The following is a 26,589-nucleotide window of genomic DNA, read 5'->3' on the forward strand; positions in this document are numbered from 1 at the left end:
TGGCTTTGCCATGAGCTTTTTACCCTCCCTTCTGCCACAGATTTAGTATATCGTTGGAGTGTTTTGTTTATGATCCTGCAGTAGTGCATGTAGCAGACTTTGCCAATTTAGGTTGTTTTCAGAGCTTCAAGCATGCTGGGATTTCCAAATTCTACCTGGCTACAGTAGAAGGAACATGAATGGATTTAACTTTTAAGAGTTTGGGAACACCAAACCTGTTCACTGGCTGTGGTTCATTTTTGAATTCTCCTTGTCTTGAGCGGACCTCAGATTCTTTTGATTTCTACAGATATATGACTTCTGCGTATATTAAGATCTAACCGCTTCATAAGACAGTACCAGTTTCGTAGTACCTGAATGAGTTGTCTCATGTATATTCTGAGCTTCTCTTCTGCTCTAAGAATATTACTTAGAAGCACTGAACTACTTGCATATTCTCTGGCTTTGGTGTTACCTGTAAACATGACAGATTGCATGAAGTGAAATAAGCCTTAAGTATATTTCAAGCATACAAATACTTTGTATTATGTGAAGTACAAATATTTTTGCTCTATTGCAAATCATCATGATAAGAAAAAACTATTTCAATTTTACTTATATAATAATTACATATATAAACAAATGTGTTCTGTTTATATATTTCAATAAGCGTACTTAGTTTTTAAGGTCTTAAACATTGTACAATTTTTTGGTGTAAGAATGGAGCTTAGTTTAATATACAGAAGAAGGTATATTCTGACTTCTTATTTAGTATCTTGGGTTTTTTTGGCTGAATAGTGTACACAAATGGATGCATATTCGTTTCATGTTTTCATAATCTAGTGGTACTTCGCACAATATTTGATTATTTTTTTTGACTGCTTCCATGTGTAAAGAAAATAAGTTATTAAATTTTGTGTGTCTTGGTTTTACAAAAACTATGTTGAAAGTACTGCTCTATTATATCAGTATATCTCTACATTTCACTAACTTTCCAGATGAAGAGGCGAAAAACAATCAAACTAAGACAAAGCCTCATTCTAATGAGATGAGTGATGGGAAAGCCAAGCCTGTTCGTCATGCTTACGTTCGAAAGCCTTTTTTGTACTCCAAGTACTTCAGTGACTCTGATGATGAGCGAACTGTAGAGCAACGCCGACAATCCATTGTAAGTGTGAGTTTTGTTACTGCTTGCTGTCTAAGCCCTTAAACCAATCAGCACAGAAATTTCACTTTTAACTAGTGGTGGTTTGTGAGGGGGAGTTTTCTGTTTCTTCTCATTTTGTTTTTGTTGCTTGTGTCCCTCCTTCGTACTTCAATCAGTATTGTGTGATCTGGAACACCACATTGCAGGGAATTACTCTACTGGGTGAGCTTTGAAGGCTTCTAGCAGTTGGGGAAAAAAGCACGATGCGGTTTTGACATCTTCACAGAATAGGCAATAGGTAGATTTTTTCTTAATTGAGTCATTCAGTGTGGAGAGTAAGAAACTTCAGGTTTTAGATGTTCTTTTACTACAAATATATACCCTTTGCCCTAATGATAATTTGTTTTCTCTTGCTTGTGTATCTCTAGGCCAAAGAAAAAGAAGAGAGACTCCTAAGAAGACAAATCAACAGAGAGAGGCTTGAAGAAAAACGTAAACAGAAAGCTGCAGAAAAAACAAAGTCCCTAAAATGTGGAAGTCAGAATGCTAAAGGTATGGAAATTATACATTAGCCTTTTATTTCTTTTATTTTAAGGGAAAATAACTTTCGGAGTAAAATAATGTCAGTAGGTCTTTTGTCATCTCCCTTGAAAGCCCATTGTTTCAATAGTGATGTGACAGGAAAATGGATAATGCGGATTATTAATACAAATGTCTTCACTTTTTCATATATCCGTGATTATATTACTTGAATACCCATATACATTAGTATTCTCTTCTTTCCACTTTCAATCTCATTTATAGCTGAAACAGTGATATAAAGACATACTTACGCCGTTCACCATTTGTGTATTATTTTAGGAAAAAGTGGCTTGAACGTAGAAGAACCTTCAGCAAGAAGTCTCGAGACAAAAACTACTGGTACCAGCATTAAGGATGTGCTTAAAGAACAGAAATTCTTAGAAAAAAAAGTAGCCTTGAGCAGAAAAAGAAAAAGAGATTCAAGGTATTCATGTATTTGCTCAAAAGGAATGAAGTTTTTAAAACTTCATTTCTGCAGATTCTAAGGTTCTCTTCAACTTTGCAGTTAGCCTTACCTATTTTAACAATTTTGTCCTAAGGCATCCAGAGAACTTTGTTACTAATACTCACCAAGTTGAGGTATAAAATGAAGTTATGTCTCCTTAATGTAGTACAGCTCAGACAGGCAGGCTGCAGTAGCAGCCTTTGTGTGGCTTTTCATCCACACAATGATAATAAAGATGTGAGAATGGAAAGCTGTTAGATGTTTGTGCATCTAATGTAAAAAACAAGTGTAATGTATTTCCATTAACTTTTATTTTTGTGATCTGGCTGAGTTCCTAGTATATATTTATTGTTTTGTATTCTGTCATAATTTTTTGCTAACTTTCCATTACTACATTTTCATTCACTTATTACATCGTTTCTTGACTTCATAAATGAAATAAGATTAAAAAAAAAGAAACTTAACAGATTGATAGTAATTAAGCTAAATTACTGCTTGTGTATGTATTTATGTTAATATATAAAAAAATACAATTTGTGTGTATATATTGTAGATATACAGAAATACATTATGCAGAGCAGCACGAGCTGGGATATACCCTGCAGTCCTTCAATACGAGTAACTTAAATAAATCATTCAGTCTTCAGCTTGCCCTGGTCTTTAATTTGGTGTTTTAAGTAGATACATACATATATATCTAGATACACATGTATTTATATTAAATAAGACAAGCTTCTGAAAGACAAAACCAGTATTTTTTTTAAAGTTCCCTTTCCTTTGATAAGGGGAGAATGTGTTTTTTCTCTGTGGTAAGATCTCTTATTCATTTTACAGGGACAACTGTAGTACTAATATTGTCATACTAACGTTTTCTGCTTTAAAGCACTGTTGTCCAGAGAGCATCTGTGAAGTTAGTACACATAGTTTTCCAAGAAGAAAAAAAGGCTTGGGCAAACTGTTTAGTCAAAAGTAGTGTGACCGTGTTCAGTGTTTTAGTGTGCGTTTGTCTCTCGCCTTCAGCTTTTAAAGCAGAAAATTTACAAACTAATGTTAGTCTGTTATTTTCTTTTTTTAATTGCTTATCCAAATTCCTGTTTCAGGCATGTTGAAGATAGTTGGAAAAAGAAATATGAGCCTACTGAAGAGGATTCTAAAGAAATTCAAAAAACAAATGAGGTATGTGTCTCCTAAGCTATTAAAATTCGTTTCAAGAAACTAATGTTACGATCTTTCTTTTTAATTGTAAAAGGACTTATTCATATGTCCATACCAAACTGTATACTACTCCATTCATTCTCTTGAATTACTTTTTCTCCTGCTACTTCTTTGAGTTGGGTTAATGATACTACATTACCGCGGTAGTGTTTTCTGAATTCTAGTAAATATTAGGTTACATCATGTATGTGTTTGGTGCTGGCCTATTTTGTAGTAGGAGAAAAGAGAAAGTTTGAGCTGTATTCTGTAAAACATGTTGGATTTGTAAAGGAGTGAAGTATGTAAAAGATTTCAGGAGTTTGATCTACATAAATTTCTCCTTGGGAACTTATAGAGAAACTAAATATAGTCTGAATAGTACAGGAAAGACAACTTTTAGGTTGAGAGGTTTTTATCAACAATGTTATTACCAAAAAAGTGATAGCTGGAAGTCAAACTGGTAATCTAAAACTATCTTTTGTGGGTTTTTGTTTTTCTTTTAAACAGCGTAAAGGCAGTTTGAAATAAATTGTAGAACATTTGAAAGGGTTATTGTCCATTTAAAAGTCTATTTAAATTGTTTTAGAAAGAAAGGTTACTTTATAAAGAAGTGATATTCAAAGTCAAGCAGACTGTTAACTTCTGTTGAAATAAATAAGGCAAATTTCCTTTTCTTGCCAACAATATTTTAAATTAATTTTTATTACAGAAAGTGGGTCCCCTGCTCTATTGCTTTTATGGATAGTTTGTCTTCTAGAATTCTGTCAGACGTATAGTGAAGGAACTGTGTAACATATTTAAATTTCTTTTACAGACTTGTGAAAAAAATTCTTCAAAAGAATTAAAGCATAATCATGGGAAAAGTGAAATCTCTAAACCACTTCGAAGACTTTCAGAATCTGTGCATTCAACTGAGGAAAGCAAAAATGATTCTAAAGTGGAAAAAGAACATAAAAGAAAAACCTCTACCTCTCTTCAGGCTGAAGGAACCCAGCAGGACAGTGAAACGAGGGATCCAAAAAAACTGGATAGAGCAGAAGTTAATACCGAAGAACCACAGAAGCAGAAAACCACATTTAAAAATGAAAAGCACCCCAAAAAAGATAGTGACACAGAAATTCAACATACAAGAAATTCTGCCAGAAAAGAAGCCAAGTCTTACAGAGATAAAAATGAAAAGGAAATAACTGCTGTAGAAGATAAAGTTTCTTTAAAGCACAAACATAAAGGAGACAATGCTCATAAGTCAGGTGAAGATGTTGAACTCCATTCTTCTGAGAGAAGTTTGAAAGGTGAGGATGGTGCTCAGAAACATAATCAACAAATAAAGGTTTCCACAGATGACAAACCTGAAAGAAAAAGTAAACACCGAAGTGAACGGAAAATATCAGTGGCTGGAAAAGATGGAAAAAATATTTCTGAACACACTTTAAAAACTGAAGAGTTGCTGCGTAAGGAAAATAAAAAAGACAAGCACCTCTCAACAGAAAAATCAAGAGCAGAATACAAGTCCAAAAGGTCTCTGAGTGATTCTAGGCCACAGAAGGATTCCCTAAGTGCCTCAAAGCAACTTGCTTCTGCTTCACAAAAAAGGAGTGAAAGTTACTCAGAAGATAAGCATGAAATAAAATCAACTAATTCTGAATGTAATTTGAAACAAGAAGATGGCATTCATAAAGATAGACGAAGATCTAAGAGCCTTGTAGAAGACAAAACTTTATTAAAGTCTAAGTCAAAGAGTCATAATAAACAACTCAAAGTATCTGAAATTGAATTACAGGAAAATTTAGCAAAACAAGAGACTATTCAGAAACAGGACAAAGATAAGACCATGGAAGAGAATGATTCAGATAAGCAACACAAATCCAAGAATGAAAATAAAGTTTTTGAGGAGAGTGGTGCTGATATTGAAAATGAGAGTGGCGTGCAATCAACTCAGGGATCACAAAAAGACTTCAGTCACAGAGTTAAGTTACATTCTGGAGAAAGAGGATCTGTTAAAGAGAAATGTAGAGGTGATAAAGATTTAAGTAACTCCAAACTAGAAAGAAGGTTCTCCGTTGAAGGTCACAAAAGCAGAAGCTTAAAGCACAGCAACAAGGAAATGAAGAAGAAGGAAGAGTGTGTCAAATCGGAGGATAAAGATATCAAAGAAGTGGACAGTGGGCATGAAAAAGTGTTGGGCATCACAGTAGCAATGGATAAAAAACAAAGTAAAAAGATACTCTGTGAAAACAGAAAAGGCAATGTATCAAACCAAGATTTGCTTGGAGAGGAAAAGCAGTCAGCTGGCACAACTGTAAGTAGCCATACTCCAGCCCCTCAAAAGTCAAGTGTGAATAGTGATGGTGTGTATTCTGGTCATGAGGGAGAGATGATGGAAGTTGATGTGGAAGAAGCAAAAGCACAAGAAGCATCTAAAATTGAAGGGAAAAGCATTCTAAATTCACTCCAAGCTGCAGATGCCAAGTACACAGCGAAAGAAAAAATTGCTCTCTCTGTTTCAAGTAAGGAATTAAAACACAGTGTGGCAGATCTTGAAGCTTGTGAACCGCAGTTTCTGGCTGCAGTTGAAAAAACTGTTAAACAAGATATCCCTAATAAGCAAGTTGGTGCCTTAGACGCTTTGTCCAAACAAGTTTCCGTGGATCAAGGACCCAATAAACAAGGGGCTTATAAAATGAGTGCTGCGCGTGAAACAAGTCGTAGAATCTCACTGAATGCTCCCAGTAAAGATGAAACTTCAGAAGACAGCAGAAAACCAAAGAATTTTAAAACTGTGATAAATTCTAATTCAGATAACGTTCCTTTAGCAGGTAATTGTTCCAGAGAAGATGCTGCTGATGCAAAGTCTATGGATATGGATATCTCAGATTTTACAGATTCCTTGGGTAGTATGTCTAAGGAGGAATGCCATAATACAGATGGGACTTCTTTGTCTGAAGATGCTTTCATTTTGAAGAATGATGCAGCACAGGTTGTATACATGGAACAACAAGATAGTGCAACGCTGAGTTCTGTCATGAAAGACGGTGATGGCAACAACGCTATGACAAACAATATAGAAAAAGATAATGAGGCACCACAGCACGATGAGCAGGCAATGGAAGACAGTACAACTGGCTTACCCGTTAAAGAAGGTTATGACAAATCAGCAAAGTCAAAAAGCACTCAAAGAAGTGAGTTGAAAACAAAAGAGGAAAGCTTGGTGGCTGATGTGACTGAAGACCATAGAGACGTAAAAACAAAAGGGCATCTCCTAAAAAAAATAAAAAGAAAAGAAAGAGAGTGTTTGCAAACAGACCATTCCACAAAGGGGGAGAGGAGCACAATGGTGGATAACGTGAAAAAGAATGAGGTGCATGATGCTGATGATATGATACAATCTTCCTCTGTGTTAGTGCCTAAAAGAGTTCCTGAAGAAAAAGTCAAAGGCTCTGTTGTAGCCACTAGGCAAGAAGGGAATGGTGTGATTGTCACAGAAGATAAAAATGAAAGCAATGCAGTGGGTACCAGCGCAGGAAGCAGCAAACTTAGTTTGTTGTACAGCAGCCCGCAAACAACTCCAGCCACTGTGATAGGAACTAGCACAGAAAAGATTGAGAGCACTGTAATGGCCACTAGTACAGGAGAAGAAAGGACTGAGGGTGCATCACATTCTGAAAAGGAAAGTGATGCTACGACCACTTGCTCAGAAGAAGAAAGTGAGGTGGCATTAATCTGCACAAGCATAGAAGCTGATGAAGGTTTCACAACAGGCGTATGGGTAAAAAGTAGTGAGGGAGGCAGTTTCATCACAGGAGCAGATATCGGTGAGTGTACAGTTGCAGCAGCAGAAGAAGGCGGTGGCAGTGTTGTCACGGAAGGATTAGCAGAAAGTGAAAGTTTCCTAACAAGTACAAAAGAAAATGGTGACTGTACCATGGTTGATGCAGAAGAAAGTGGTAAGGATTCAGTCAATGCAAGTGGAGCAGAAATTGAAGATAGTGTGAATAGCGCTGGGACAGAAGAAAAAGATGATGCTGTGACTAGTGCGGGCTCTGAAGAGAAGCGTAAGACCTCAGCTTGTGGAGATGCAAGCAAATTTGAAAGTTCTGTGTCCTGCTTAGGTGAAGTGGAGAGCGATGGTGCTGTAACTAGTGCAGGGACAGAAACAGGTGAAGGATCAACAAGTGGTGACGGTTCAGCAGAATTTAGGGGCAGTAAGAGAGCTGGCCGAGTAAAAGAACACGAAGGTACTGTGACTTGCACAGGTGCAGAAGAAAGAGGTCATAACTTCATTATGTGCTCAGTGACTGGTACAGATGCCCAAGGAGAAAGCACTGTAAGTGGGGCGTGTATTGCAGTGGTCACAAATAATGATGCTACAACTGGAACTAATGGTGACAAATCTGAGGATACTATAAATGGTGAAAGTGCAGTGACCAGCACAGGCATAACTCCAGAAGATGATGCTGAAATTTCAGTAGTCTGCACAGGACTGGAGGACAGCAATGAAGGGTGTGCAGTTTCTTTAGATGCTGAAAAATGTGAAAGTCTAATGGACAGCACAAGGACAAAAGAGGAAGCCAGTATTGCTATGGTTAGCATTGGTTCATGTGATGATGAAGGTTTTGTGACTAGTACAGGCTCAAAAGAAGAGGATGAAGAAGATGAGGGTATTGTGACCAGTACTGGAAGAGGAAATGAAGAAATTGAGCATGCTTCTACTTGCACGGGAATGGAAGGTGAAAATGCGCTGATCTGTATAGGTGCAGAAGAAGGTGAAAGTTCCATTATCTGCATAGTTGCTGAACAAATGGAAGCTGAGTCAGGAGTGGCTGGCACAAATGTAAATAAGCTTATGGTTGACAGTATGACGGGTGCTGAGAAAGAAGCTAGTCATGGCACAAACAGCAAAAATGCCAAAGGAATTGTTGAAAGTAGTGTAACCAGTGCAAGTGCTGCCGATGAGGGTGCCATGGCTGCACATATCGGAAAACATGAAGGTATCCTCATTCCCCTGGATGCTGAAGAGTGTGAGGGCCCCATGACTAGTGCTATGGCACTGCAGGATAAGGGTCAGCCTGGTGCTGAAGAAGGACATGAAATTGCCATGACTTCTTTCGGTAGCAGAGAACTTGATGGCTCTATAAGTAGTGCCATTCCAAAGGAAGATGACAACTCTCTTATTTCTCCTGACAGAGAGGAAAAAGTTAAAGGTGATATTATTTCCACCAGTACAGTGGAAGAAAGTGATGCTCCCTTACATTCAGCCATGGATGCTGAGGAAGGTCCGCTTGCTGTTACAAGAGCAAATGAAAGTGGGGAAAGCTCTATGGTCTTAGCAGACACCGAAGACACAGAGGTGCCCATGCCCAGTACAGCTACAGAATTTAAAGAGAGTGTGCATGCTTCTAGCAGCAAGCAGGAGAAAGATGAGTGCACGATGATTTCCACCAGTATTGTGGAAGAATTTGAGGCTCCTATGTCAAGTGCCACTATTGAATACGATGGTCAGCTCCCCTCTGTGAAAACGGAAGAAATAAGTGAGAATACTATGGTTTCTATAGATATGGAGGTATACGATGTTCCCATGCCCAGTGCATCCAGTGTGGGAGGAGATGATGATGATGAAAGTCGACCAACTGCTAGCAGTAAAGAAGAAAAGGATGAGTGTGCTATGATCTCCACAAGCGTTGTAGAAGAACAAGTAATCCTAATGTCAGGTGAGGTTACAGAAGAGGCAGTTCAGCATGTCTCAGACACAGAGTCAAAAAATGAAACAGTAATGATCTCCACAAGTACAGCAGAATGTTTTGAAGCTCCTATGTCTAGTGTAGCTGTGCAAGATGAAAATAAACTCACTGCTTCAGAAACAGAAGGAAGATACGAAGCTGCTATGATCACAACAAGTATGACAGAAGAATGTGAGATAGTCCTGATCAGTGCAGCACCACAAGCTGAAAGTCAGCTTCTTGTGGCAGAAGGAGATGAAGAGACCATTCTCTCTCCAAATGCATCAGAGGAATGCAAGATCGTGGAGACCACTGCAACTGTAGATGAAGAGTTTGGACTAGCTGCTTTCAATACAGATGCAAAGAGCGACGGTTCTGTGATTTTTGTGGGAGAATGTGGAGCTCCTGTGCTGAGGGTTACCACCAACAGTGAAGATCAACATGCTGCTTCAAGTATGGGAGATAAAGAGGAAGGGGCAGTAATCACCCTGAGCACAATGGAAGAATGTGATAGTCTCTTCACCTTTACAGTCATAGAAGAAAGTCAACTTGCTGCTGAGAGTACAGAAGTAAAAGACAAAAGTGAGGACATTTTTAATACTGCTAGCCAAATTGAATGCATCCTAACAACCACAGGCCCAGAAAAAAGCAATAATTCTTTGCTTGTCATTGGTAGAGAGAATGAGGCCAGTGAGAGTGTTGTGCAGGACGAATCAGCAGCATCTCAGACTGCTGTAGACAGTGAAGTCACAGAAACGGATGAAAATTCAGTGAACCTCATGAGTGTAGATGAAGCTCTTTGTGTGGAGATTAGTACAGAGGCTGTTGCAAGTGCAAGTCCGTCCTCAGAGGCAAATGAGGATGACGAGCAAGCTGAAGATGTGTTGCAGGAGGATGTTACATCAGAACTCTCTTGTATGATTTCGGAAGCAGCAGTAGAGAGTGAAACTCTACAGAATGTAAACTGTAAATTTAACTCAAACTTGCTTTTAGAAAGCGACTTTTCTGAAAGAAGGACTCCACTGCCTAGGGCACAATCTCATTCCTTAGCTTCTGCAAGTGAAGTAACTGTAAATAACAACCATGGTGAAGTGATTGCAGGAGCAGAATTAGGGGAAAAAAAAGACTTGCCTGTGTTGCATGTGGAAGAACTATATGGCAGTGATGACAAAATGAACTTGGTCAAAATAGATGATATTGGAAATGAAGTTACTTTTCAGAAAAGTAATACAACATTTAATTCAGGTGAGGATTTCTGTGCTTTTTTCCTCTCTTGAGTTTATAGCTGTCATTAATAAATGCTGAATTACCAATAACTTTTGCTGTTCAAATATACCAGACTTCTGTGTAGTTTGCAAAATTCTAATGTATTTAAGAATTGGTGGCAAATACTTAACTAAACATGTAATTCTGAGTGTTGGCGTGACTGAACAAAATTAGTATCTTAGGTATGTTAAAAAAGTGCACAAAGATAAAATATATTGAGTTAAAATCATGATCTAATTTATGATGTTTGCAAGGGATAATTATCATGGAGCTACAAATAGGTTTTGTTACTAACATGTTCTGAAATTCAAAAGTACTTTTATAGGAAAGAGAATGTATTTCATTTAGATGTACGTTCAACATTTTAAAAATGGTAACTTAGTGAGTTTTGAAGATTAAGAGTGACCATCCTTAGTCGTAACCGCAGATTTTCTCAGGATAGTTTTTTAATGGTAATACTTAAATTCACTGTCTTATGCTGAATTTTGTCTTGTCTCTACTAATAGACTTGAAATTATCATCCTTCGTGTTGCTGGAGGAGTTAGGTAGTGATCCTAAATAAACAAATGTTTTAGGAAAGCAGTGATTTTAGGTGTCTATTTTTAATACAGAACTTAAGATATGGTAGTATATGACACTAAGAATATCATGTCTTATTTTCAAGATCCATTTTTCTGGGATTTAATGTTTGAAATGAACTTTCATGGTTGCTAGTTCCTTAAAATACCACATTGTGAACATCCTGCTATTTTTAGCCTTTCTCCTTTTTGACCCTCCAGAATAGTTGAAGCACTAAGTTTATGAAATAATAAGTTCTGTAAATGCCATAATGAATTCAAAGTTTTGAGTTCATTAAAATTTTGGAGGAATTAAACTGTAGAAAAAAGTAGAGAAGTCTGCCTGTCCTCAGTTATGCCAAGGTACATGGAATGATGCTGGTGAAACACTTCTTTTAAAACCTTTTCCTTCTCATGTATGTCTCGAAGGTTAGTTTTTCTATTTTGGTGTTTCACTCAATACTTGTCATGGGCTGATGCAGGCTTTGTAAGTACCAGGGGTAACAGTAGTTTGTATTTAATACAAACGTAACTTGCTGTTTGGAATTTTGTCAGAAAATCTGTTGATGTTTTCAAAGGAAAAGCAAGAAAAAAAGCTGAAGTCAGAAATCCATAAATAAGCTGTGGTAAATTCTGATAACTTCTATCCTCCAATCTTTTTGTATTTAAGGAAAACAGAGAAGTACTTGTGTTCTTGCAGATGTCAAGGGTTTTTTTTAAGCTGGTTTGCTACAGACAGACAACTATTGTTTTCATTGCCAGGAAGAGGTTGAATTCATGTGGTGGTTCATGAGGGGATAGCATCCTACTGTAGCATGGGCTAACTATGGCATAATGTAATTAATAATTTTAACATACTTGTATTTCATTAGGCAATAATGCAGCTTTACCAAAGTTGGCAGAAGAAGTAGAACTTGAAACTAACTTGAAAATTGAAGAGGTATGTGTTAATTTTTTGTTGACTGTTTCTTGTATGATTAAATACGTTTTCTAGGGTTTCCTTACTAAATATTTGATTTTTGTGCAGCAAGGACTGTATTTGAACCTCAAAACATTTAGAGGGTCATTTTTTTCGGAATATTTAGCTGTATTCTTCTAAGCAGTTGGTATTTAGATTGTGTGATGTCCATGTTACTCTGTGGTAGAACCAATTCCCTTCCTCAGCTGTGTTCCTTCCATGACAGTGACATCTGAGTTTGCTTTTCTTCAGAACTAGTTATACTGTACATTGTTGTTTCTGATATTACTTGTAAAGTAGTCATATATGCCTTAACACTTACAGGTGGCAGTCAATTAGTGTTTTAAAATAGTAAGCATACACTGCTGTTCATTTTATTGTATCCCTCGGTTCAGAGCATGGTTCAGAGACTCACAAGCACCTCTGGAAGGGCCACCAGGCACAGGGCAGACCAGTTAAGTGTTTCTGAGCAACGGTTTCAATGCATTGAAATGCATTTTGGGAAAATCCACGTCAGCTTCAGTCTGGTGGGATTTACTGAGTTGAGTTCAGTACCACCTGCAAAGGGCTGTACTGTTTGCCAATGTAAGATAGTGGTCCTACAGTCAATGTGGTTGTGTTCACATGGCACTGTACCTGGGTTTACAGTGTTGGGATCTGACTTAATGCTACATGGAGCTAAGTGTACTTACCCATGCATTTGTAACATACAGCTGATCTGCAGCTTTTCTTAAAAAAGAAAAAGAAAGAAAGAAAATAGGCAAATATGTTGCAGATACATATACTGTGCAGATACATATTTTTCTGTATATATGTATGTTTCTGGAATACTTGTTTTGACCAGAGCTCCTCTTAGAAGAAGAATTTGCACCTTCCTGAGATTTCTTTTGGGATCTCCTTGTTAAACTAATCCATTCTTATCATATCATTGTTAACTCTAAGGTCAAGCTCATGGCACCGCAGTGTTCAACAGTAATGTAACTAAGCTCTGGCAGTGTCTCCTATTAATATTTGTACTGCTGTCTTAGCTTTTGAAGGCTTATCAGTCAAAAGACAATAGTAATTACTACATGAGGGAAGGGAGCAAAACATAATTGTACTGGATGCCTGTAATAATTTGTTTTCTCTGATCTTGCGTTTAGCCACAACAGCCTGAAAGTCCAAGGAGTGAAGAAGTATGTGTGGATCTTCATATTAAAGAGCTACAAAAAGGTGATTTTTATGCTGATAGTACACTACTTTTCATACTGGTTTGGTATTACTCATAAGGGGAATTTTGTAGATTTGATATATACTTTGTCTAGAGGGACCGAAGCAAAGCCCGTGGAAATCTTCATGAAATGCTTCTTAGGAGCTCATGTGGTTTTGCATTTGGTTTACAGGAGAGAGTGGGAGGATCAGCCCTTTCTTCCAATATAATACATTAAAAGAAGGGTGGAGAGCACTTAGAATTAAAAAAAAAATGTGGATTTCAAATAGAATGTTAGCACTCAATAAATAAATATAATAAATAATAAATATGGAATAATAATTAATAAATAAATAAAATAATAAAATGTTTGATGCTCAGGCACAGAAACTTCCCCAATGAGTTGCTTTCTTCTTCCTGAAATTAGAACAACCTCGTTTCTGGTGTTGTGACAGGCCCTTGGGGATATAGCGACAGTTAAGTAATGTATGACTAAGCCACAGAGAGGTTACAGAGTGTTAAAAAATATATATAATAATAATAACAGGAATTATTTTTTTTTTAGTCTGTCTTGCCTTCCATCAGATTAAAGAGTTTCTGGCCAACCACTGAAATCTGGCCATCCAATGAAATTTGAATAGTATTTATAAGTAAGTAGTCATCTAGCTAGAAATCTCAGTCAACTCTAGATCTGTGCTCAGTAATTCCTTTTCAGTGTATTAAATTAGTCTTAAATGCAGGGGGAAAAAAATCCCTCATTCCTAGAAACACATTTTCAAATGTGTTGCAGTTGTTTGGCTTTCCTATTAAAGCAAAAACACACCCCAACTTTGTTCCCATCCTGATGGATTGCATGCTCCAGATGCTTTACAAAGATGTTTACAACACTACCAGATGAGAGTTAATCTTCTGTTAATGGAGTAACAAGCAAAACTAAAATGAATTCCGGGAGGTACCAATGATATAGCTGTGTAAAGTCCAGAGAGGTTAAAGATGCATTTCCTCTTATGGAAATTGCAGCTGAAAGCATAAACTGAAAGGACGCGCTGTAAAGCTCACTTGTAAATTTTTACGTGTATACCAAAATAACTTTACGAAATAGAGGACAAAATTAGGACCAAGGTGAGATGTGCCTTGTTGTAAAGCCTTAGATTCCTTTTTATTCTCGGGGTAGGTCAAATTCATATACCTACTTTAATGGTGTAGTATATTCATCCAGGTGACAAGAGACATGCTCAACTCACAAGAAAGGAGTGTAAACCCCAAGAATGGCTTAGAAGAATGTGGTCTTCAGGACACCAGATCCAAAATGTGCCACTTCACATCACGCAGTCACCCAGACAGGCAGTACTTAAAATTTAAAATGTGCACATTGAACTGGCAGCGATAATCTTGTTCCATGTAAAATGTTTAACACAAATCCATTTGTTGTGTAAATCATGTTGGATATGACACACACTGAAGAAAGAATAATGCTTTGTAGCTCTTGGTAGAGATTTTTTTGCTTTTTCCCCACACACACAATAATCTCTCTTTTATGTATATATATATACATATAGCTCAACGTACGTAAAAGGAAGTTGTTTAAAAGACAAATGTGTGTCCTGTCATCAGTATGAACAGCAGACACAGTAGTTTAGTAGTCCAAGCTTCCTTGGAATGTAAACAAATCATTGCTGTTTGAGTGGGTAGGATCTAGCTCTTCATTTGACACTGCTTTAAAAATTGGAAGATATTGTGCAACTAAACAGTATAGCTGTGCATAAATTGTTCCTAAAACTTATAGGTTTAAGAAATCAGCTACAAATTGTATAGAGTTTTATGTGAAAACGGTTTTATTGGATTGTAGGTTTAAGTTCTTACTGTAGCTGAAAGAAAAGCTGGTTGGAAAGTTTTAGCAGCTTTTTAAAATAAAAATACTAATTCAGTTGCCTATGTGAATCAGATCTAAAGTTTTTTTTGAACCCTTTCATAGAGCAGCTTTTTTAGGATTCTCTTCTTGTACCTATATGAAGTGACTTTGAAAGATATGGAATTTTACCAAATTGCAGAGGACTCATTAGTTTCCATAATATGTAATTATTTTCCACATTTTTGTGATATGTAAGGTTTGGCTCTACTTTGTCAGAGCCAAAGTTAGAGTACAGTAGAGTCTAGCAATCAAACAGCTTCCGTATGTGCACTGTCTCACTGCTACAATTGTGCAGACTTTAGTTCTCTGCCAAGCCTGATGTTACAGCTTAGTTTTCAGCATAATTTACTTCATCCCATGATCTAGCATCTAGGTCTGCGATGTTGGTGACTGACTCATTCAAATGCCAGAACTGTATTTGAAACTTATAGTTTCTTAACTTAAGGTTCCTGTGTGTTTCAAAGATCACAGCCTCCTGAATGCCTATATTTTAGTCTTAACATGATTCTCATCTATCTATGCTTTAGAAATCCATTTTTTTTATTTTTATTTGTTTGATGATACACTGTTAAAAGAAGGATAAGGTGCTTGGGTGAATGGTATTTTCAACACTGAAAGCAAGTTATGTAGTGCCAGGTACTTGCTTTAGAGCCCTTTCAGAGAGGTGAAATAGAAGATACGAAGATATTTTGCTGCTGAACTTTTTTCTAATTTTTCTATTATTTTTAGTAGATTTGCAGCAGAGGAATATTGCTCTAGGAAGAGAAACTATTCACGTAAGTTTTGTTTTGTTTTTTAAAGTTTACTATCAGTTTATGCTGCTTTTTTCTTGCTTGCATTTACTTCTATTTACATTAAAAGTTCTATTTACATTAAATATTCTCTAAACAAAAATATTATTTCTTGTATATGCAGAGCCTATATATGTGTATATATGGAGACTGTGCAGCTGTGTAGGTTGATGCCTAATTACTCTTTTGAATTTACCAGTAAATAAATCTTTTATTGTTGTTTAACATTTTATGACTATTTCAAGAGTGTTCTTAACTGTCAGAAGATAGAAGCTTGTTCCTCTCCTTGAGAAAAGAGGGCAAAATAGGGTTTATAGTGGGGCCTTTGATTGGGACTAGAAAGCTGCTCTTCTAGCGCAGTCCACTGCGATCTCACAAGAACGTGGAACCTGTAATTGTAATAAGGATGACTGAGAAGGTTATGAAGTGTTTCTTATGGAGCAGTAGCAAGACAGTTTATGTATGTGACAGGTTAAAAATGTGTGTCTGTAGTTTCTTGAACTTGAATAGTAACTTATCTTTTTAACTTTGTAATATATATATATATATTACTATATACATATATTGTAATATATATATATATGACGATGTTGTTTGATCATGTTTTGGTTCTAATGAGATACTGATTTTGTTTCTGCATGTCGGAGAGTGTCCTTTCAAATCCAAATATATTTTGAGTAAATTGCTATGATACATTGCTTTTAAAACACATAGTAGAATGTCTAATTAAAACTAAGCGTTTTTTTCATTAAAAGTATCAATTAAAAAATGTGCAAATACGGCAAGTCAGAAGTTCTTTCGTAATAGTAGTAACTTTCTTTGAGCTGTAGAAACAGACTGCTTTTGTAATTCCACTACTTCCCATTTTAATGGATGTTGTATTTAAAAGTAGTGAGTGGGAATAACTTCCTCCCTTCTATGTTTATAAACTTTATGGAGGAGGAAAATAGAAGAAAAAGAAGGTAAAGAGTTATCTTTCTTTGTATTTTATGCATAGGTGGAAAACGTGGATACCAAGATAACTGAAGAACATAGATCTAAAGGAATACAATGTAAATCTTCAGGAACAGTAGATAAAGAAAAATGTAAGTGATACAGTGGAAAGCTTTTCTGTTGCAAAATAAAGTCCTGCTGTGATCAGGCCGTAAAATTCTCTTTTGAAGGAAAGACTGGAATGGGGAATTACAAAATCCAAAGTAATACATCTTTCCAAAACAGCTCAACATATTTGAAATAGCTTCATATACTTTATAATAATAGGGTAGCAAATTCAGTAGTATACAGAAGAGTATTGTAGCTTTTTTTGATCATAGGGGAACAAACTTTCTTTAATCTATAAAATAATTACTGACTTTATACTTAAAGAAGAAAAACGGAAGGAAAATAAAGCTGAGGAAAGCTGATCATCAAGGAAATACCTGGCCATTCACTGGACATTGTGAGGCTGGATGTTTCTTTCTGTTAGACTGGGAAAACCAAAGTTTTAGAGTAACCTTTTTGTCTGTCTAGAAGCAAAAGTTGAGAAGGAAATTAGTCCATTGAATGGCATAAATATTTCTAAGCTAATAGATTTGTTTAGGCATTTTGTTGACATAATCATGAGACTGTATAATAGCCATTTAAACTCTGCCTTCAACTGAAGCAAAAACTTACTTCAAAAAAAGCTTACTAAAAATTTTTGATTTTTTTTGCAATAACAAAACAATAAAAAAGGTACATTAGGCTAACTGATTATGTCATGTCTTTGATAACTGTTTTCCTTCCACTTCCAAGAATGTTGATTTGATGAAGTGAGTAATGTGAAGCCAGGCAGTATTTATGATAGTGTCCCACATTTCATTAACTGGTTTCTCTGGTTGGATTGAAGTTACAGTTGATGTTTAATTTCTTGGTATAGTATCTGTGAAATTTCAATTTTGAGCTCATATTTCAAAAAATAAGAAACATGGAATTCTTTTTTGTAATTATTTTGTGTTCCTATTCAAAGAGAGTTCAGCATAACTTCCTGTTCATAGTTCTGTAAATAAGATGCTGCTATTCAAAATCTTTCCAATAGCACTAATGGTATTGCTGGTATAAAAGCAACATCAAAATCTGACAAATACACAAGGCACTATTTTTTTTAACGCTTGAACTTTTGTTGGTTTTTCAGGCAACCAGCCGATTGCTCAGGATGTGAGAAAAGATGATGAACAAAGTCAGTGTTCCGAAACAAAACCTAATAACATCAAGGTATTTTGAAGAACACTTTTTTAATGTTCTATAATTGTAATGTAAATAAGACTTAAGTCTAAGTTTTTATTTCTATAGCAGTTTACTTTAGGAGGTATGTCTATTATTAACTGTTAATTAATTTGCATTGTGTTGAGTGCAAAATGAATATGGAATGGTAATAAGTTTCCATAGGGTAGTGAACTGGAAAAAAAAAAATTGCAGAGGTTTCTGTTGTTGTGCACAATGTCTGTGTAGTGACCAAATACTTTTGATCTGTGATGGACAATTTGCCCAATAGTTAAGAACTTAGGATCCCATGGAGCACTGTGGGAGCCCAGCTGTCCAGTCAGTTCAGCATCTTTATGTTTGTACTGATCTGAAATCAGCAAGAGGGTATCAGACTTGACCCAAGTCCTGGATTTGCACAGATCCCCTCCAGGTCAGAACCGGAACTTAAGAAAAAACAGATATTCATTGTAAAAGTACATGCAGAATATTTTGGATTATTTTACCCATTGATTTTGATGAAGGCTCTCAACATCAACATTTTTGAGAGATTACAAAATAACTGTTTTTTTGTTTGCTTTTAAATTCAGGTAACTGACAATTTCTTTAATTTGTAGTAAGTTGCTCTTTTCTGTGTTGTTTCCAAACAATGCAGGAAGTTACTTCAGGTGATACAGCAGAAATGTCCAAAGAAATTGATGCAACACATACGCTTCCTAGAAATGCTGTGGAAGTAAAAGGTAATGAAAATACACAATCTTTGCAATTTACTGAACCCGTACTGAGTGCTACTTTCATCTGAACGATTCTGGGAGCAATGAGAAATTCAGTCCCAGTCAAGTACTTGCATATATTCTCTAGTTGTTTTCTGTTCTGTTACTGCTATCAAATAATACATTATTCTCAGTTCTTTTAATGGCAAGTGCAAATCTCATGTTCCTGGTGGTGATAGCCTGACCCAGATAAGGAGTTACAGGGATATTGTGCATCCACTTCAGTATACAGCCTGAGTAGGGAAGCCAATTGCAAATACACAGTTGGACAGGGGGAACAGCATGTTCAGGACATGTGAGAAGAACTGTCCTATTTGTTTACATAGAAAAAACTACAAGGAAAGAGTTTACAAGTTACACTGTTGCAATCGACATATTAAATACACTTAAAAAAAAAAAGTAATAAAAATGATGTGTCCACAGGGCTAATAATGACTTTGATGTAGCTAGAGTCTGCCTTTGTGTGAACAGTGTACATTTCCTAATACCAGTTTGAGCTAATAGTTTTGTCTCTCCAGTGAGCATGTCTTAAAAAAAATCTGAAGCTGTTTTTGCAGTGAGCTTGTATGCTCACTGATTATATCCTCACTATACTGTCTACAGCTTTCTATTTCATGGAACGTGGGAGAAAATTATATAGTGGCTTGTTGAACTTTTTTCACCTTAAATTAAAAGTCACTTCTAACTCATCTAGTGTTAGGGAAGCATTTTGGCAGTCCAACATATTGTTGCTTCAAGGCAAAGTGTTAATTTCTGATGGGTGTTTATAGGGAAGCTGAACTTGGGGCAACAGAATGAAATGATGCTTTTAGTCCAGAAACTGTGGCTTGTACCTTTTTCTTCGTCTAACAAAACAAAAATGCACAGTTTCTCTTTTTTTCTTTCCTCTGTGTGTGTGAGAGAAGATGAATCCAGCATTGAGCAGGAAGTGTCTGAAAAAATGAAGCAGAGTCTAGAATCAAATGAAAATTCTGTAGAGGTGAGTGGTGTTATTCGTGATAACTAATTGGGATAATATAGGTTCACGCTGAAAACAAGTGGTTTGTATTTTGCTGACAGCAGTATTAAAATTTTGACTTCACCAACACCATAAATAGCTGTGAAAACAAAACAGGACACCTCTAGACTGAGGGACTTTACACTCTTTTTTTGTAAATAGAAGAGTCTGTTGGTAGAGATTTTCAGCCAGTATTTATTACTTGTAGGTGTCCTTCATAGTTTAAACTTAAAAGTTTTTGTTTTTTAACTAAAGACCTTCTGTATATAGGTATATAAAGAACTTTACCAGTCGGTATACTGGGATAATTAGGATACTGACTGTTAAATAGCACTTCCTTAGCTGTTAAAAGATGTAGCCTATATTATGTGGGAAAAGGTGATCAGAAGATACCAGGTTTGGAGTTCTTGTAAGACTGAAAAAACATGGTGGGATAGGTGGGAGGTTGCAAAAGGCATTGTGTTCTCAAGCATGCATTGTGCCGGAGGCAAGCCACAGAAAATTTAATACAATCAGGAGTTGTCTTGTTTCTTTTCTGATACGGATTTTATAAACAGCAGCATCTCTTAACAGAATCTGGATCACCTATATTTTAAACAGACAAGCATTACTTCTGCTACTATCACACTGTGTTAGCAGCAGTCTTTATATTATATTGATCAAATGCTGAATGTCAGTTACAGTAACTAAAATACTTCTGTCCTTTATTTTTCATAGGAAAATCAACCTGTTGTAGTGAAACGGAAAAGAGGAAGGCCTCGTAAATACCCTCTTGAAGCTGCGCAGCCTGGTGGTAAGTAATTCATAACACCTGTGTGGGAAAATAATGAAAATAGTAACATTCAAGTTCTGAATTCATATTTCTTCCCTCAGGTGGGGAGTCAAAAGCTGATATGAGCAGTGGGAATGTAAGTGCCTTTATTTTGTTTGGGTGCAATTAAACATGTTAGCTCAAGAGCCGTTCTTCTGTTTAATAGTTAATGGTATTTCAGAAACATTTTATGGAAAGCTTGATAATTGATTTCAGCCTAAGCATACAAAAACTATGAAAAGTATATACTGATATAACTGAGTTCAGTAAGCAAAATATACTTTTACGTCTGAACGTGGCAAATAACAGGATCAAACAGTGCAATGTAAATAATACAGATGTGTTACACTGTCTAGCAGTATACGTGTGCATGTGATCAGAATTTCATCATGCTTACATGCCTTTTGGTTTGTGCTGAGGGTTATTTTGGCCTAAAGAAAACTTGAGATTTTCTTCTCTACATAAGCCTGTTTTAATAATAGCATATATTAACTATTAAAATCTTAAAGTATTATGTAATCCAGTTGAGTTATCTACATTACAATATGTACAGTAAACTCAGAATACAGAGACACACTGATAGTAAGTTAAGAGCTCCTGAAACATCTCTCTGTCTACTAAAGCTCAGCAATATCTTGATTTCTAGACCTACGTGACGTGCAGTCACTGCCAGCTTTTCTGTTGAAAGTGTTCCTGCAGTCCAGTTGGATTACAGCACTGGGTAGTAATGGATTGAGGATAGAAATATTGCTTGGAAAGAGATGATTAAAAAAAAAAAGAAACACTTACTGAAGCTGGTTCATTCTGCCTGCTGAGGCACACACTGGCATGGTTGTCAGAAGTCTGGGGAATTTAGCAGGTGTTCTCGTCCCTGCTTCTTCTGTCCATGCATTTCAGGCAGCCCTTTCAGGGTCTGTCCCTTTTACAGGCCTGGTAAAACTTTGTTTCAAAATTCTAGTAAATCTTTTTCCTAATCATTATTTTTCAATATCAATTTAATGAAAAATAATTTGAAGTGTTGTTTTGGTTTCAAACGAGAATTAAAACTCATTTTAAATCCCCTCTGGGATATATATACGCTGGCACATTCAGCACTGGAACCGAGTTGTCTTTTTCTAGTTCAACCATTGAACTGTCTTGCACCTCCAAGTGATGACCCATAGGTGTGTCAGTCAGTTACAGGCTGGCTGCGGGAGGAACAGCTACTTGCCACCCATTTGAGATAATGGTTCTGTAAAGTGAATAACTGTCTTTGCAAGGCAGTTTTCCCAAAGTTGCATTGAGAATCTGTTGCTACTTCAAAGATGGTATAGACATCTTAGTGTAGTCGTGTAACGATGAAAGCAACTAGATTTTGTTGACATTCATTGTAGGAGATTGTGTAATGTTATATAGCCTTTTCTGTATTCTGAGTACATATAAAATTCTGGTGACCACAACTTGCAAATCTGTGTGTGATTACATAAAGTGACTGCACTAAATTTTTCTTTTTATCTTTGAGAATTAAGTTTTCATAAATATATTTCACTGTAATGACTTCCAGTGTAAATTACCATATCAGGTTACTGAAACTACTGTCATTTCATTTGTTTATGGGCCATTAAGTACAAACTTTCTGCATATTGGTTAGAATCTTTGTGTTTTCTGGACTTGCAGTTATGTTCTACTAATGAATGGAAAGAAGTTTCTGTGTTTATGTAATACAAACTTGGATTTTCCTGTTTTTTGTGTGTGTGTTTTTGTGTGTTGTTGTTGTTTGTTCGTTATAAAATCTAGCTGCAGTCTCCAGCCTTTGCAAGTAAAGGGAAAAGTCCTCAAACAGGTAAGCAAATCATGGGAGAAATGCAAGGGGGTGCTCAAGACCATCAAATGGGTCCTTCTTAAACATCATCTCTGGCAGTCAGTATTATCAACTTGTGAAAATATCTGAGTAAACAGGACAGTGAAGACTTGTCCCTAATTCCTACTGAGGTTTTCATTTAAGAAAAGAGCAGCATGTCGAGAATTAATTTCAGGAGTGCGGCTACAGCTTAAAGGGTAGAGTAATGCATTGCTGAATATTACCCAAGCATTTGTGTGTGGCACATGGTGCCTTTTCTACTTATTTTCTTTCATACAGTGAATATCAAAGTAACAGTTTTTACATTAACTGCTTTAAAATGCATGTAGGAAAAAAAATCTAATTATGTTCAGTTAATTACATTATCTGTCAATAAGAGTCTGAAAAGGTCAGTGGCAGCTTGAGGGAATATTTCTTTCCCTTTTCACAACTACTGTAAACATTTTCTAAGATTATCACTTAACTTTATTTGGAAATATACTGCTAGTGTTTCAAACTAAAGTCAAATAAAAAGTGAGATATTTTTATATTTTTATTGCCTATTCAAACACCTGTGATGTAAGAGGTCAACTGATGGTGATTTTTTAATTAAGTCTTTTAGTAACAGCCATTCATAAAATATTTTTTTAAAATCCATTCATGAAGCAGACAAACAAAGAAAAAGTTTATAGACAAATACAAACATTCATACAAGAAATCTGAGAAAACAAATCTTCAAAACAAACCTTCAGGAGTTTCCAAAAGCCTAGGTTTCTACAGAGACATTAATCTTGCTGCACTGTACATATGGACTATTTCCTATTTTCACTGCATTTTTTAAATGTCAGCTTTAATCTATATGCTTCAGAATTGTCTCTGGAGGGCTAGCTGGTTGTGTGGTACTTGGTTTCTGTCAACTGCAAAGAGAACAGACAAGAATGTGAGAAAGGTGTAAAACTACATTTTGGCTTGCTTTTTATTAAAAAGGACAGACGCTTGACTGTGTACTTAAAACTTAATTTAGTGTGTTAAGTAACATATCATTTTCCAGGTAAAAGGCTGTTGATGTCACAGGCAATATAAAGTGTCTGAAGTGGGTGAAATATCTTGTGAAACTTTTCATCATATGTTAGCGTTCATGTGAGGATTGGAAAACCTCTGGCAGGGAAAGGAAAACAAAGTGGAATCCCTTTGTGCAGTCCATTTAGTCTGGTAATTTTGGGATGTTCTGTATAAGGGTTTATGACAGAGACAGATTCACGTACAGAATGGGAAGCAGAGAAGTCGTTTTCAGTCATGGCAACTCATGCAGTTGGAGACAACTGGTTTCTGAAGGAAACATCCTTCCTTAGCATGCTTCTCCTCTGTACATGCTCAGCAGTGGAGAAGGGCTTCTCTGGAAAACTCTTCCTGAATAAGTAGAAGTAACTGATGCTGAACTTGAAATTGAAATTATTTGGCACTAATTAGTGGTTGCTGCTGTAAAGTTGGTAGGATTTTTTGTTATTGCTAATTATTTTTATACTTTGAAGTAAAAGTACCACGTTTTGTCATCCTAAAGGGAAGATTGTTTCTGTTTTTAAAAAAAAAAAAGCATCGTGTAGTTAAATGAAATCTTCTTCAATCACAAAATATTTTGCTATAAATTTGCCAAAACTTACCAGAATTTTAAGTATCTGTCTTCAGTACACAACAGAATTAAAAAAATGTTTTTTATGTATTGGACTTATTTTATGTAGAACACTTAATGCAGTGGACAGTCCTATGTTTTATTATGCTTCTTCATCAAGTAGTTACACATCTTTGCAATTCATTTCATTTGCTTCTGTGTAAAAGCTTTTCCTCATAACTTTAACAGCACAACTCCAAAAAAACACTTGTGTGAATTTTAGAATATGTTTCTGCTTTGAGATCTGGTTTTGGTCCACTGAGTTGACATTCTTCTGTTCTTACTCTACTGGTCTAATTAGTGATGGATTTAGAGTTTGTGGTCTCTTTTTTTTTAAGCTTTCTTGGAGGAAAAAAAAAAAGGCAATTTTATGGCAGAAAAAAAGTATAAAAACATGCTTTTGTTTAGGCTGCTACTCTCCTTCCACAGCTGGAGATTTTTACCCATGCAGTATTGCAGATAATTCCTTTTGGCAAACCTCAAAATTCATAAAATTATTTTTCTTACCACAGAGTTGGAGTAGAAGCAGTAGCCATCTACCATAGAAAGTGGCCAGGTTGGGACAACACGGTTCACAGGGTTTGTAGATGTATTTTAACATGCACAAGCCAGTCTGTAAGAAGCACTGAGTTGAAAAGCCGGGCCATTTCAACAGAGGAAGTCACCTAATTTGTATGCTAGGTATTAGGTATTATATATACAGGTTTTCAGTGTTGCCTTTTTGAGCTACAGCCATCTTGGTGCTTCACCGTGGTTGTAGTTAAGCACTGGAACTGGTTGCCCAGAGGGACTACGTATGTAACCTGTGTTCTTAGAGACTTTCAGAATTGCATTGAACAAGATCTTGAGCGGTAAGATCAGATTTTGAGTTTAGCTGTGTGTTGAACAGGAGGCTGGACCTCCAGAGGCCCCTTCCAAGCTAAATTTTTCTGTGGTGCTGTAATTGATTGACAGTAATTAAAAGGGATAAGTAACTTCTGTTTTTCCATTAAAATAAAAAAAAAGCGTATGCAACAAAGTAATAAATATAGCATCAGTTTTATAAAAGCCTTACTGCTTAAAAAAAAAAATATTAATAAATCATTGTCCCAGTCTGTGTATAACAAAATACAACAAAGCCAAGCCAAATTCTAATTTAGAGACTTTAAATGTTTTCTGACATTGTGTTGTTTAAGCAAAGTTGACAGAGTTCAAAAGAAGTTTGTGGTTTTTAACTGAGTAGCAAAAGATTTGAAGTTCAGGATTCCATTTTGTTTTTTCTTTTTAGGTACAGACTTATCAAATAAGAAAGAAACAACAAATGTAAGTGTAAGCATTTTAATTTTGTACGCCTATAAGCAGTATGTAATGAAAAATGTCTGTCTTTTATTTAAATTAAATTGTTCTTGCCTTACTTGATTGTATTTTATTTCTTCAGGAAGATGAAGCTGGGAAAGCAGATATGGCTGTGCGTAAAAGAGGGAGAAAGCCCAGGCGTTCTCTGGTTCAGTCAGAGGAAACTGGTAAAAACATGAAACTGTGCTGTTCCTAGCAGAATGAGGAGATATTACTGTGCCTTTCTGTATACTGATAGCAACAAGATAAGCTTTATTCAATTTTCCTTTCTTGAGGAAAAATCATTGAGTTACAGCTAGTGTAAATATTATGTAAATATGTGTAAATTGCTGTAATCTCATGTCAGAATTGCTACATCCCAGATGCTTCTATAAAGCCTCATGAATTTTCTATGAATTCTGGCTATGAGCTGCATAAGTAAACTGTTGTGAATGTGTTAGCAAGATTAAGTCAAACAAGTGTGAATTAAAAATGTTGAAGCATAAAGGAAATGGAAAAATACTTACTTAAAATGGGATTTGTGAATAGAATACCTTTTCTAAACTAAGTGTCCATATCCTTTTGGAGGGCTTTTGGAAAATTATAGCACATGTGTAAAATTTTACATGGGCAGAAACGCTGGAGCCAGAAAGAAAACGTCGGAAATTAACATCTTCTGAAGAGGAAGTAAGAGAGCAGGAGGAAGGTGAGGAAGAAGATGAGGAGGACGATGATGAAACGCATTCTGGGTCCACAACTAGACCAGCCACAAGATTAGAGGCTCAAAGGTAACCATTTGTAGAGACACTGACAGCAGATTTTTTTCTACGTTGTTCTCAGTTGTAGGTTGCTTTGATTTTGTTTGTTTGTTTTTTAATTGATTTGAACTTACCAAATAATTCCATATCTAATTCCAGTACCATTTCTCTAGGGATGAAGAGGCAAAAGGGGAGGTTTCATAGTAAGGGGAAAGAGGTTATTGTTTCTTCCGATAATGAAGAATGGAAAGTCCTATTTGGAAGTGGAGTCAGGTCTTAGTATGGCAGAGGGTAGCTCTCGTTCTAATAGTGAATAACAAACCAGGAGGGGCAAAGCTTTTTGCCTTGATTCAGTGTTACTAGGAGACGGGAAACTATTAGGGCCACAAAAGACACACTTGAATTTGCTAGATGAGAATTGATCCTGCTGGCAATCTTCATCCTAGGGATGTCTCAGAAGATTGGTCTGAAAGCACTTAACTCTGATGGGT

The 26,589-nt window shown here is 36.1% G+C and overlaps 1 protein-coding gene across 5 annotated transcripts in view; it reads left to right on the forward strand.

Moving 5' to 3' along the window:
- BOD1L1 (biorientation of chromosomes in cell division 1 like 1) overlaps positions 1 to 26,589 on the forward strand; it is a 35,384-nt gene that overhangs the window by 4,885 nt on the left and 3,910 nt on the right. Inside the window, exons 6-23 of one of the 5 annotated variants that reach the window (XR_013950272.1) lie at positions 978 to 1,147; positions 1,555 to 1,678; positions 1,988 to 2,132; positions 3,254 to 3,329; positions 4,162 to 10,309; positions 11,760 to 11,827; positions 12,988 to 13,057; positions 15,676 to 15,722; positions 16,735 to 16,822; positions 17,890 to 17,969; positions 18,613 to 18,697; positions 19,633 to 19,709; positions 20,445 to 20,520; positions 20,601 to 20,635; positions 22,315 to 22,360; positions 25,294 to 25,328; positions 25,444 to 25,528; positions 25,929 to 26,128. Coding sequence is in view for 4 of the 5 variants with exons in the window: in XM_080589510.1 (XP_080445636.1) it covers positions 978 to 1,147; positions 1,555 to 1,678; positions 1,988 to 2,132; positions 3,254 to 3,329; positions 4,162 to 10,309; positions 11,760 to 11,827; positions 12,988 to 13,057; positions 15,676 to 15,722; positions 16,735 to 16,822; positions 17,890 to 17,969; positions 18,613 to 18,697; positions 19,633 to 19,709; positions 20,445 to 20,520; positions 20,601 to 20,635; positions 22,315 to 22,360; positions 25,294 to 25,328; positions 25,444 to 25,528; positions 25,975 to 26,128 (7,609 nt within the window). In the remaining variant the exon portion in view is untranslated. The remainder of the gene's footprint in view (positions 1 to 977; positions 1,148 to 1,554; positions 1,679 to 1,987; positions 2,133 to 3,253; positions 3,330 to 4,161; positions 10,310 to 11,759; positions 11,828 to 12,987; positions 13,058 to 15,675; positions 15,723 to 16,734; positions 16,823 to 17,889; positions 17,970 to 18,612; positions 18,698 to 19,632; positions 19,710 to 20,444; positions 20,521 to 20,600; positions 20,636 to 22,314; positions 22,361 to 25,293; positions 25,329 to 25,443; positions 25,529 to 25,928; positions 26,129 to 26,589) is intronic. The other 4 variants (XM_080589510.1, XM_080589507.1, XM_080589508.1 and 1 more) reach the window with 4 other exon arrangements.

The sequence above is a fragment of the Anser brachyrhynchus genome, assembly GCF_964034855.1.
Source record: "Anser brachyrhynchus genome assembly, chromosome: 4".
Taxonomy (NCBI): Eukaryota; Metazoa; Chordata; class Aves; order Anseriformes; family Anatidae; genus Anser; species Anser brachyrhynchus.